Raw genomic sequence first — 14,367 nt, 5'->3', positions numbered from 1 at the left:
GACTTTGTGTCCTGTACTTAAATATTGAAATACAATATGTTCGTGATTCATAAGTTGAGATAGTTATCTTAGTTCAATCCAGAAAATGTATAGTTGTCTCAAACATGTCTACAGAGGATTTCTAAGTCTAAGTCAAGAAGTATAGGGACAAATTATGCTACACTTAAAGTATGAGAATGAAAGAAACAATACTGTACTAAAGTTCAGTACTTGATAAAGTGCATTCAGTCACTTCCCACCACTGTTTTGTCTTAAGTGGACAAAGCATAGCTCTAAGTTACTCATGCTCAAGGTCTCTTAGCAATCTTTGATGTGTTGTGATCCTAAAAAGACTTTGCCCTTTGTTGTCAGACCTGTATAATATTTGCAAATAAATGGGAAGCACCAGATGGGCTGTATGTAAAATATGATAATGAGAAAAGCATCTCAAATTAATTCATAGCATTTTCCTATGACTACCTAAGCACATATTTTTCTTACTGATAGGCCATCTGGTACCTCATGCATGTTTTTGTATGAACAATTATGAAGTACTGTGAAGGTGTGCTTCTGGCTGTTCGTATTAACTGTTGGTAGTAATACTTACAAATAGCAATGCACCAATTGTAAGATAAACCATTGACTTATTTCCCATAAATCCCACATAATAGTTGTCCATGACAGGTGACGTAGTTGTCTATAAAAAGCGACAACATTTACCATGGATGAGGTCAGGGTGGATAGCTGGGTTTTAAAGGACAACACTTTCACCCAGGAGACCGCATTTCTTGTCCTGTGTGAAATCAAAATTAAACGTTGACTTGTTTTTAAAGTAACCAAATTCCCATCATTTCTGTATTTTACTGTTTTACCCAAAACCATGATCGATTCCCATTCTTAAACCTGATCAACTTTGTTCATATCATTGCACCATTTTATGACTAACCGTTGGCTTTGGTACCTTCAGGTCCACTTTAGGTTTTGCTTGACCTCACAGGGTTGATCACTTGTAAGGAGGAAAGTGGGAATATTTCCAGTGTGGTTTAAGATGCGGGAGTCCCTTCAGAGACAAGAAATTGTACTTAAGATGCATTAGGGCCGAGGGAAGCAGTGTCACATCCTTGACAAGGGGCCTGAGATTCCTAGCGGTGCTCGGGACCCTGAGGATTATCTGTAGTGCCTTTCCCTGCTATTATCATACCTACAGTCTAGTTTTAGTCACAGTGATGCAGCCCGGGTTTAGTGAGGAAGGATGAGAGGTAGCCAAAGCAAACAAAGTATTTTCCCCTTTCTATCAAGAGACCCATTTACAAACATGCAGCTATTGGTTGTGCCCCACTTGTCACAGAGTCTCAGTAGCACTATTAACAGCTAAATATACAACCAGGATAGTGTGTCATGTGGATACAGTTTCTGCCCACTGAGAGTTAAATGGATGTGTGAGTGTGTGTGTAGGTGCCTGGATGCCACTCACTCACCAGCAGATCAAGTGTTAGATTATGTTAGTGGGACATCTCGGTTCTGATCGGTCTGTTGATCGGTCTTGTGTGCGGTTGTGTGTGTGGCACAGGTGTGGGTCGAGGTGTGTGTGGAGGTAGGGTGGAGTAGTGACAGGTGGGCTCGCCTGGAGACAGCAGGGAAAGTGACGCAACAAGGTCAGGGGTGGAGAGAGAGAGAGAGAGAGAGAGAGAGAGAGAGAGAGAGAGAGAGAGAGAGAGAGAGGAAAGGCACAGGGGTATGAGGGTAGGCTGGGGGAACATAGTTGAAATTCAAGGGTAAGGTTTCCCAACCTCTGCAGTGAAATGCATTGCGATGAGCTGCACTGGCCTAATTATAGAGGAGCAGGCTTGGGGGATGGTGGTGTTTGGCAGAGAGGTTAGGAGTCACTTTGAAGGGATGAAAATGGGTGAATGTCAAGTTTGAGAGCGTACAAAGTGTCATGTCAGCAAACAAAAGGGAGACAATCATTTTATGTCAAATCCCTTTAATGATAAGCAAAACCGGCGCCACATAATGTACATATATATGAGTAGAAATAAGCCTAAAACTTGTAAAATAGCATTTCTTGGTAGAGAGAAAAGGAGAGCATCCTATGACATTATTTAAAGTGTACTTATTGCATACATATTACATATAAAGTGACGGGAGACAACATTGCAAACAGAGACCATTCGTACAATATAAACACATTCATTCAGTTTATGTACAAAGTTGAGCTTATAAAGTGAGTCCATACAATTCTCTGATACACAAAAAGGTATTTTAATCACTTTTTACAGTTGTTTTCATTCAACATACATTCATACTGAAGCAGCATTCAGCAAATTGTTGAAAAAAACACACATAAGTTATAAATAATGGCATGAAGCCTCTTCTTTAACAAGTAGTAAGTGTATAAAAGCTTCATAGGACTTAGAATATGAACTTTTTTACAATATATAATTTAGCAGATATGACACAAAACTATACAGTATTTTTTGCTAAATTGATGGTTATAGATTCTGGTGGTGCCTTATGAATTTTAAACAAAATATTTATGTTAAGTCATTTTTATGAGACATCTGTAATTTGATCTTCATTATTTGTCATATAATCGCACTTTTGATTTACAATCTCATTCTTGTGTATTGTGTCTAACTTAAAGAATGTCCTTTCAAGAAGAGCAACATTAGTAGAGACCTAAAACGACAAATGCTAACGTTCGATAGACAGCCCCGTCTAGCAATCATATGAATTATAACAGAAACTCTGTTTTTTGTTTTGTAGAGCCACAAAAACTGTGAAGAGAAAATAAAAATAAACACATTTTAATTTAAGCCATCATTTTTTTTTCTTCACAGAAATGGGCTTCCATACTTAGCATTAAAGTTTAAAAAAAAGTGTTTGAGCCTTTAAAAGGTTTTTTATGATATACTTATGCTGGCAAAAAGTTGTAGTAGATATTTGTATGTGGATGTACAACTTTAGACAGGATAACAAGATTTGTGTGACACAACAAAGCTTAAAATGAAACCATTAAACTAAAATGGCTATGTCCAACTATTTCTACCAAAAATAACACTAAAACACATTTGTTTCAAATTCTGGAGGCCTTTCTAAAGTGTTTCTGAATTCTCTACAAACATTTTGATTAAGACCTTGTATGACTTCTCTGACAAATTAAATGCCGAGAATAAGCAGAGTCACCGCCTTCAGAAAATGGATGTTTTCCACTCTCAAACAATACATCAAGAATACTGTGTGCATATTTGATTATCATTCAAGTGTTAGGTGACGCTATTCTTCTGTGGAAAGCATTTCTCCCAGGGGCTGAAAGGAAGAGAGAGGAGGATAAAGAGGCAACCTCCAAAAATAAGAATTCCTCCCGCGGAGCCGACGCAGGCCACAGACCAGGACAGCTCATAGTGTAAAGGTATGGAGTCATCACTGGACAGCAAGGCCAACACGGACTGTTGGAATATCAGGACAGACAGGAGGACCAGCACACCTGCAACCAGAGAGGACGTTCAGATTACATCACACTATAACTGCGTAATATCCACAAACAACTCATGAAGACCAAATAATTATTATCTTGCCAAACATCAGTCAGGTATGGATACTTGAATGTAATACGGTAGAATGTGAGGTCCCACCTGATAGGATGAAACAGAAGGAGGCTGGCTTGAGAAAGAAGGGCACTCCTTTGCTGAGGGACATGCCGATGCAGATGGAGCCCATTGCCATCATGGTCAGACTCAAAAGGGCCATGATAGCTGCTGCTAGATTCAGCTCTGTTAAGAAAAGCAGAAAGAAAGGAATATATTGAATACTCTACAGTAGGTGAACATTTGTGAAAAGAAGTGTTGATAAAACCTGCAAATATATGCAGTGAAAAATATTCAACAAAGACTGCAGAGGCATTGTGGAATCAGATATAACACCACCTCACAAAGTTTGATTCTACTGGGATTAAAGTTCATTTTACTTCATTGTAAAAAAAACACGCATTGTGTGAATTGTGCCACTTCCCTTACTGGCTCTGTTTAAAACAGATTGTATTGGCATTACAAACCTGAACAGATGCTACTGAAGTAGCCGATCAGCATTTCCCAGCAGCCAGTGCCAGTTTCGTGTTTGTTCACACTCGACCACACAGATATTATTATTATATTAATTAAAACGCGGCAAATACAACATGTAGGTTGTGGGTTGTTATTGGCAGGAAGCAGAAGCCAACAAAAATAGGTGGGATAAATAACAGTGAACTCAACACAGCTGTCTAATCTTCTGGTCAACCAGTTTTATGACTAATTCACATGTGTTTTCCTTAACACCCATATCAGCAAGTGTGTGACTATAAGATGTTTTAAATAACCTGCAGAGACTTAAATGTAGCTCGAAGGGAATCAATCATCACTGTGAACACATTTCATTAATGCAGTTGGATCCACTGCAGTATTTTTGAAGAGTCTCTATTGTTGGTGCCTGTCTGGCATCTACGAGCTCACTGCCAAACAGCAACTACTAACGTCATGCCTTTGTGGGGATGTATTTAGGCACATACTGTACGCACACACACACACACACACACATATACACACACACACACACACACACACATGCACATACTGACACGCACACACGCTATCGTGCGCAGACCGCAGGTAAATGTTTACCATTGTACACCATCTCAGTTTAGCATGTCAGTATGATAACATTAGCTTATTATCACTAAATACCGTTGCTTATTGTCTATCTTCTGGGTTTAATATGCAAAGCACGCCAGTTTGTTCTAACAGCATGTACCAAAAGCTCAAGTTGACTTTAAGCTCATTGTGATGCAGCTATCAAATCACAGCCAGTTGATCCTCAAATTGCACTGAAGCCAGCGGCTGCCTGGACGGTAAGGTAAACACATGAATCAGTCTGATAGCTTATGGTTGCTTAGGAAAATGGGTGGCAGCGGAAGTTAATGGGCTGAAACACGCAGAAAACACCAGCACGGTCCTCTGAGCACCCCAGTGAACATCTTTATTGATGGAAGCTGCATTGTTACTGTAAGCGTGCAATGCATCTGCATGTGTGACAGGAATTGCAGGGAGGAATTTAAATGTCTCACGTTTGTTCGTCGTCTTCTTGAATATGACTGCATTGTCCCCGGAGGTGAAGAACTTAAAGTAGGTGCAGTTGGTTACTGTAGGTAAAAAGAAAGATCATACACATGAGATCAGATATACACATACATTTACAGATACACATGCACACCTGCACACACACACACGCACACACGCACGCACACACACACGCACACACGCACGCACGCACACACACACACACACACACACACACACACACACACACACACACACACACACACACACAGGCTCACATTCCTATGGATAGCTGCTGGTCTTCTGTTATGTGCCTCCTATGCATCCATGCACTCTGCCCTTCCAGTGATTATTCCTATTTATATCCAAGTGTGGAGCATTAGCTGCAATACTCAGAGACACACACCGCTACACACACACACACACACACGGCCCAGCACTGTACATATGGTGCCGCCAGAGAGGGTGAGAGACAGCAAAACACTGAGGGTGGATGGCACAGGGGAAATAGAGAGGGAGACAAGAAGAAGGGGCAGATGGAGGATAGAAATTGAGAGGCGTGGCAGCAGAAGAAGAAGGATTGAGGGGAAGGGGATATGTTGGGTGAGGAAATGATGAAGGGGGATGCAGGAAATATGGATAAAGGCTCAAAGCATGAGTAGTGAGGGAAGGAGGAGTGAGTTGGGGGCAGATGGAAGGGGTGGTGAGTGAAGAGGAAAAAAGAGGGAAGCCACAGATGGAGAAGGAGGTGAGGGGAGCAGGAGATGTCAAGGGGGGAGGAAACACAGAGGGGTTGGTTAATACTGCATTAGACACTCTCCCTCAGTCCCTGTCTGTCCCTCTTCCTCGTTCCCCCTCTCTATATTTAGACAAAAACTGTGAAGTAGTCAGATTCCACTTGGCTTCACAAGTGCATAGTGATGACTTTCACCCACTGCATATTCATTATGTTGTTCAAGATGACCACATGCTCGTCACACATTTCCTTCACATACAAATATGTTTGTGCCTGAGCACATTTGCAACATTTTGACTGCAGCAGACACGCCATTTATCAGCTTACTGATTTTCTGTAACACATCATGCTATCACAGTCAACTGCTTTTGCTCTCGCTACCCCTGCTGAGACTGTAATTATTGAGCTGTCATGTCCCTCTCCAGCAGGCAGCGAAGACGGATAGCTGGTCTGAGATGACAGGGCCGGCATCAGCGGGGCCGCACTTTGCCCGGGACCGAAGCCAAAGGCATGTAAACAGCGATGTGACACAGAGAAGCAGAGATGGCAAAAACAGTTGTTTCCCTCAAAACATGACAAGCCCACGGCCATCTGCGACAGGCGGCGTGGGCCAACAGTGTGAAGACGTGTGAGAAACATTGTCAGAAGCATACTGGCTGCTCTCACACACAAACAGACCGTCTGAGAGGCATAGATATATATCTGCTAGCTTAAAGCAGCCAGAGAGGCAGGACATTTTGACAGGTAAGATGAATTAGCCCTTGACGACAGCATATAAAAACAATGACACGCATCCTAATTCAAGGTGATATATGTATGTGAATAGTATTTATGTATATGTGATCCACGTGTATATCTGCTGGATGAGGAGATTTGTTTTTGTTTCTTTAGAGCTCTGCTGTGTCTCAGCAGATACCCGGAGATAGGCAGTGACTTCCTGGAGCGACCCCTATCTCCATCTCCCTTTACCAATACCTGCCCCTCTCCATCTCCAGACTTGCTTTTCAGACAGAAGTAGGTCATTGTGGAGATATTCAACGCACTCTGGAGAATCTAACCACGGTCAAGTTGAATAAAGTGCTTTTAGAAAGGAGCTGTCACAACTCTAACCATGGATGTTCGTCAACACAACAAACCTGTGGTCTGCCCCGTATCCCCTTGTCTGTACTGTGTGTACAGCAGGAGATGATTAGGTACCCAGTCAAGGGAGAAACTTGAAATCGATGCTTCATTACCCTGACAATGTTGCGAATCACCACGATGTTATTGTATGATCCTACCTGTACCTAGATGCTGCTTTGTGTTGTTACAATAGGATAAGAATTGAAAACCGCTATACTGTGGTCCTCCTCGTGCTCTGTTTCCAAGCATCGCTTTTCTTTAATGATTCAATTTGCACATTATCTGTAGGATGACCTAGATGCATATGTATGCAGGCAGCTTTACATACACAACTATCCTCCCACTATCTATTTGCAAGGTTACAGTATGTGTTCGTAGAAATAAAGGGAGATATTAAATGTTTGCTAAAAATCATAAGTATCTTCCTCATAAATCTGTAGATCGTATTAGGGATGGGATTAATATGAAGTGTTGCCATAGCTGTCCTCAATTCCTTATGGGCTCAGATAAAAGACCTGGAGATGTAAGCATATTCCCAGAGGGCATGCACCGTATTAGTTATGCCTGCTCCCTCTGTTTTCACATCAGTGGTGATGGCAAAGAAGAATCGTGTCGATTAAATGTACATGTTTTTTCCCTCAATGATGTCAACAGCCTGCAACCTCTAAGAAACATCCTTTGACCCTTTTACCATTAATTCACTCTTATACTGTAGCATGGAGTCAGCCTTGAGGTAGAATTGCATGGCCGGGCAATTCAGTTTGCAGAGAGGCAGACATGAGCAGACAGTCAGAGAAACAAAGTAGACACATGCCCTCCAGAAACCTCACCTGCTAACCTCCTAGACAGCACAAACAGATAAACACAAACTCTCACAGACACACAACTGCACTCCAGCCAGGGGTCTCACCTCCATTTAGTTCAACGGGGCCGCAGAGCTCCCTGTCTGGGTCTATGTCCGCCACAAATAGGGTGCGGATGCAGCCCTTCCACAGGCCATAATATGCCATCTGGCAGGTCTGGTTGCCGCTGAAATTCTTTGGTTGTGCCAGCTCCACCCAAAACTCTGTGCCCATGCCCAACACGGTGAGGGTCACGCCAATGATAGCCACAAAGAAGGCCAGCTTGATCTTTCCTTCCTGGCTGTCACTCATCTTCTGGACCCTCCTTCCCTGTCCCCTTCCACCTTTTATTCCAGCTAAACCCCCACCTTGTACAGTCCCGGCCACCCCGATACGATCATCACCATCGGGCTGTACGATGAAGTTGGACCACATGATGATCTCAACTGGCCAGGCCCGACGAAGACAAGGGGTGAGGGGGGAGGGGGGGGGCTTATTATAAGGGGAGCAATATAATAGATGAAAAGATGGGAGGATGGTTTAGTAGGGAGAAAACAGGAAAAGGATAAGGAGTAGGATGGAAGTGTTAAAACAATATATTAAAAATGAGGAGACACAGCTATCAACTATCCTGTGATTGATGGGTAAATTAAGCAAAAGTGGTCAGAGGGAACAAAGGATAATAAGTGGACAGTCAAATGAATTAGACAGAAAGAAATATGAACAGAGCCATGAACAGAGCTACAAGGAAGTGAGGGGCAGATGAAGTAAGGAAATTATAAAATGGGAGGAGACGGATGTAAGGACCAGGAGAGCCGGTGACTGTTTTCCGTCCAGTCCCCTGAAATAGAGAGATGAAACAGAAAGATGAAAGCAGCCAGCATATGCTTCACAAGAGCAAAATCCTTTCATCAGCAGCGTAATATTTAATTTCCAAGAGCTTTATCAGCGTCTACAGTATTCCCTCCCTAAAAGCCATATGACATGCTTCAAGCCAACAATACATAAGCCATATGGCGTTTCCCTGAAAGGCAGATTCTGTTTCTGATGAAGAAACAATTGGGCTGGATGAGCCGGTGGAGTCGGGTGGTGCCGGTTCAAGGTGAGAGATAACACCGCAGCGCCAGACTGGACCCCCCATCTTCTATTTTGCCAGAGCAGTTGACAACAGCAGGTACACTATCTCTGGCTTAGACACAGATCCCTTTTGATCTGAGGGGATAATGGGTTGCCACAAATATCTCCCGTCCTGCATTACGTGTACCAGAAAACACTTGGAATCTGCCGCCATGACGGTCTTTTTAAGCATGTGTGAGTGTTTTTTTTTTGTCGTGTGGCACTGTGAGTAGGTCCAGGCTTGCGGAGTTGTTTCTGTTATCCCGAACTGTGAGGGAGGGGGCAATTTGGAGCAGATTAAAACGTGAGTGACGGGGCCCAACGATGTGGCTGCTCTGCGCAGGGAGCATGAGAGGTGATAATTCATGGCTGAACCTTCTGACAGAAAGGGGCCTGCAGTAATTAACTCTGCTGTGCAGTGCAACAGGTCACATAGTGGAGGCAACAGGCCTGGCCAGTTAGGGAGCAGCACCAGGAGGCCACACACAGTTGGTGGATCACTTAATTCAGGGGTTTTGCGCTGACAGCATCAGAGTTTTTATATAGGCAGCGCACCACATGAACCCTCTGAGTGCGTGGACACAAATCTATTGTGTACCATACTTTTCAGATATAAAGAGCAGTATGCAGCATACATTTAGTTTTGCAGTAAATGAAATTACAATAAAAGTCATTTATTAATTCAAACTCCGACCATTCTAGGTTATAGCTGGATTTTAGTTTCTTTCTTTGTTTTGTGAAGAGAAGATCTTTCGGTTTTCCGACTGCTGTACTGACACAACCAGACACCTTTTGCTTTAGGAACTTGTTCGAAGTCGTTTTTAGACATTGTGTGACATTTTATAAATTAAATGACTGATATACTTATTGAGAGAAATGTGTGTATATTAATTTAAAATAAGTTGAAGCAGCCATACAATTATGTATCAAATACATTTGGATTATACATTATCATACATAGACTATTTTTCAAAGCAATACATTGTGTAACTTTATATTCAACCAAACCAAATTCTTCATATGTGTAAATAAGAAAACATAAATAATATATTATATATATAATAATAAATAATGCTAATAATAACCAACTAATAATGTCAGTTGAACTTAAAAATGCCCACTCTATTTAAAAGAGTAAAATCCATCTGCTATGGTAGATCATGTGATACTAATAAAAGCTCCATAACAATCACACAATGGATTTTTGACATCTAATTGATAGAGATATTAATCACAACTCACAATAATATAAATATGTTACCTGATCCTAATTTAAAGCGAGCACTGGAGAGGGATATAATCTCTGAATATTAAGAGCTAATCTTAAAAATCCAAATGTCTTTAATGAGCCAAAGCTTTGGAATAACAGCCGTGCATGTGATTACTCCCCCAGCATTAAGTGTAATAAAGAATAAGACGGCAGCTGTTGACAGCCAAGTTAGTAGTTATAGAGTTACAAAGCTCGATCACATTACATCCATATTAACCACGGGATGATCGAAGGGGTCAAAGCATGGCAGGCGAACCTACTGGAAGGATAACACACACATGTTCATGTTGTTCTAAAACATCCTAAGCAGTGTATAGGCCTATATGTGTGTTTTGTCAAATTTGATGATGCAGCAAAAAAAAATACGGTGCACTGGCTTGGGGACAAATGGGTACATTTTCAGTGAGGAAAGTTAGGTACTCTTTCTAGAGTTTCACCAAAGACAGCCACAGCCCCCTGTGTGACATGTGTACATAAGAAAGCAACAACTAGAGCAAAAAGAAGAATAAGTCTGACCTGTTTGGTGTGTGTTGTTCAGTTCAGGAGGAAGAGACGCTTGAAACTTAATAGAGGGGGAGAGTGGTGATGGGAGAGTAAGTGAGAGAGTGAGAGGGAGGTACATGAGGGTTATGGAAAGTAAGTGTAACAGGGGAGGGGGCTGTAGCCTGGTTGGTTAACACTGTTGATCACTAAATGTGTGTGTTTGCACGGCTGTTCTCCCCTCTGACTGTACCTTCCATCTGAACAGCACCCTGCACACACTCCACACATGTTTGAATGTTCAATGAATGAGCTGAGGTGCTGCAGTGTGGTCCGGTCACATGACGACAGCCATGATTAAAAACATGCCTGTATCTGTGCCAGCCTCGCTGTTTGTGTGAGTGTCTATTTTAGACTGCCACCTGTTAATGACATTAAGTTAGGCTGAAGGAGGAGCCTGTGTTTATACGAGAGGGGCTAGGATAGTGTTTTACAGCAACAGAAGTGTGAGGTAAGAGCAAATCTGACACAGAGAGTGAAAGTGAAACGGGGAGGGCAGCAGAGGGAGGGACAGAAATGGAAAAGGGAAAAAAAGTGCAGGAAAGGACAGAAGATGGGAGCATAACGTTGAGAGAGTGATATAAAGAAACACTAGGTGCCCATATGGATAATCTTGCTGAAATGAAATACTAGAGAAGAAATAGAAAATGTGCAGGCCCATTTCATTCCTCACTGAACAAGATCCAGAGAGATTTCAGACTCACCCTGGTCTTGTGGAAAGCTTTACTCGTGGCCCGGCCCTGCTTGGCTCTTCCACAGTTTAGGTTACATACGTGGCACACCGAGAGGGAGGCCAACCCCAGCGGCCAGCCACGCTCAGGGAGGGCTGGAAGGGGGGAAGGGGCGAGAGGAAAAGGGGTGGCGAGGGCGGTGATGCAAAGTGAGAGTGAGTTGGGAACAGAGAGACAGAACAGGAGAAAATCTGAAAAAAGGGACGAAACAGGCTGTAGGCTGTGACAGGAAAATAAACACCTACAATGTCCAAAACAAAAGACGTCCTGTTTCTTTTAGGACAGATTGTTGTTGCAGCCACAGTGCAATTTGGATGGAAAGATGGACTTTCTCAGAGAGAAAGGAGCATGTTGGTCATGACAGCCATGATAAATGGATTCATCTGGGGTACAGCTATTAGTTTAACGAACATATGTGTGTCTATTCTTTAAAATGACTTTGCTTCTAATTATGCAGCATATCTCTGCTCCCCCATCATATGAGATTGATAGAAAGTGTCCACTGGCGGTCTGAGGCCATCAATAATCTACAGTATGCTGATGCTAACAATCTTGTCTCCACATCACTCAAGTGGCCCTGTCAGCAGTGCTAGTTTATGCTTGAACACACTGAAGGGCACACATGTGTGCTTATGTATGCAGCCATGCGCACACTGACCACACATGTGCACATTACAGCTGCAACTATTTATTAGTCCAACGTTGTAACATTAATGTTGACTACATGCCAGATTAAAGCACAATATGTCCAAGAATATTAGAAAATACATTTATAAACCACACTGGACAACATGGGCATGTAGATTATTATGAGTCAATCCCACATGCAGGACTCAAATGCACCAACTCTGCTGTTTAAAATAATCCCCAACAATTATGCAATTTACTCCATTTATAATTACGATTGTCTAAAAACCAAAGACCCAGCTGTTAAAGAATTCTTTTTTTCTTCAATGATAAATATATATCTGACCTGTATGTACAGATGTACCTCTTCAAGAGAAACAAAGGGCTTGTAGCAGCGAGCCACACACAGTTGTTTTTTTATGGGATGTGGTGTTACTTATAGATATAACCATTGCTCTATTTTGTTCAAATTGTCCCAGTGACAGCAAGAGCCCATACAAGCCCCTTGAAACAATTGCAGCAAAATTGAATTTAGCCATCATTCATTTGATTTTGCATGCCTGCGCTTTACTGAGACATGTCAAAATAATGTTCTGTAATAAAAGGCCTTTTTCCATTCAACCTGACAATCCTTTCCATATTATTCTCAATTTCCTTTCATCTATACGCTGAACGCACACTGCCATAAGTACACAGAGTACTGCATCATCCTGCTCCAGCAATGCACTCTCCCACTGCTGCAGTGTTCTATCTTTCTGAATGAGGATCAATGGGGAGGCACTGCCTAGAATGACAATGACCACCGCTACAGTTTTACATTCCCCACTAGAGGGAGATAATGTATGTGCAATCTTCACTGCAGCATCAGGCCTGGGGAGGGCTGCTAATAACATTTAATCGGTCTTGTGTTTGGCAGCCTGAACGTCCTGATCTGTTGGAGAGGCAGGGTCAGTTGTACATGTCTCCTCTGGTGGATATGGCTTCAGCAGCCTGGGAGAGCTGCTGTTTTATCTGAGCCCTGCGGGAACAACAGGGGGAGAGAGCGCGTTGCATCAGTGCCCCGCTGCTGGCTTCTGTGCAGTGGGGTGCAGCGATGCACGCGGAGATGGGCAGTATAGAGCTGACACAGGACATTATTTCATGTCAGAGATTTGTTGCTTCCCTGTTACTGTTTTTCAGATACAGTCCCAGGTGGACATGGCTTATAGTTGTTGCTGATGTCCAAAATGGTGTACTCGTGTGGATTGACTTGAATATAAAGAAGTAACTTTTTGGCACTTGTCTCTATAGCATGTTTTAAATTGAAGTTGTCTGAAGTCCTCACCACCAGCTGCTCTTGCAGTAACAAGTAGTGTACCTTTCTTACTGTCCTAATGTGCACAATGTAGTGACTGCTTTTTCGTCTTTTGTTTTCTTAGTTATGTTCTCTGTATTTTATATGTTTGTGTTATGTGTTATGTGTAACGTTGCTGCCTTCTTGGCCAGGTCAGCATTGAAAATGAGATTTTATCTCAATGTTTTTATCTGGTTAAATAAAGGTTAAATAAAAAATAAATAAACCCAGACAAAAAAACCCCCCTAACTTTACCTGATTTATAGGTGGGATTCGACACTGCAAGCAGCTCCAATTCATAATGATATATAATTGCATGGGTAAACATGAGTTTTATTTATTTGCATAGGCTTGAATCAAATAAATGACATAATAATAATGGAGACGTATTGTGTATATGAATATCTTTATGTAAATTATGCTGTTATCTTTTCAATTTATTTTGTATAGCTGATATGTTATGTTACCAAATGACTACCGAACATTACAACATTGTATTACAATACTGGACACAAGGGAAACACCCATTTTCCTTGGATTCAAGTCCGTTTTCTTTTTAATAATAATATTGTTATTAAATGTATTTGTTTCTTTATTAAAAACTCTAATATATTTTCAAAGGCTCCCATGCCATGTGACCCAGTGTCCACTGTAGCATTGTATGACCACACTGGACAAGTGAGACACAACCCTTTTTTATAAGATGTTAGTCAACTTTCTATTTTATATGGATATTATGCAATATTTGTTAAGTCAAATTTATTTCAATAGCTCCCATGTCATGTGACGGAATTACTCTTTTATTCTCTGTTATTTTAATAAGTGTTTTCTGTACTTTAAATGAATATTTTATTTTAACAGCAATGATATTCTTTAAAATATCATTGTAAAATCAATCCACACATCATTGATCAAAAAAGGTATGCAACATAAGACACATTTACTATACGTGTGTTAACATCTTCACTATTAAGGGCA

The 14,367-nt window shown here is 41.6% G+C and overlaps 1 protein-coding gene across 1 annotated transcript; it reads right to left on the bottom strand.

Moving 5' to 3' along the window:
* Positions 1-1,954: 1,954 nt before the first annotated feature.
* Positions 1,955-10,750, bottom strand: cacng6b (calcium channel, voltage-dependent, gamma subunit 6b). The gene is made up of 5 exons (XM_034127359.1): positions 10,675-10,750; positions 7,841-8,613; positions 5,081-5,155; positions 3,615-3,752; positions 1,955-3,466 (listed from the first exon to the last, which is right to left on the bottom strand). Exons 2-5 carry the CDS (start codon positions 8,205-8,207, stop codon positions 3,246-3,248), a joined length of 801 nt encoding a protein of 266 aa, XP_033983250.1. The 5' UTR covers positions 8,208-8,613; positions 10,675-10,750; the 3' UTR covers positions 1,955-3,245.
* Positions 10,751-14,367: the final 3,617 nt, after the last annotated feature.

Source organism: Trematomus bernacchii, unplaced genomic scaffold (genome assembly GCF_902827165.1).
Source record: "Trematomus bernacchii unplaced genomic scaffold, fTreBer1.1, whole genome shotgun sequence".
Lineage (NCBI taxonomy): Eukaryota > Metazoa > Chordata > Actinopteri > Perciformes > Nototheniidae > Trematomus > Trematomus bernacchii.
This window is presented reverse-complemented; position numbering and strand designations above follow the sequence as displayed.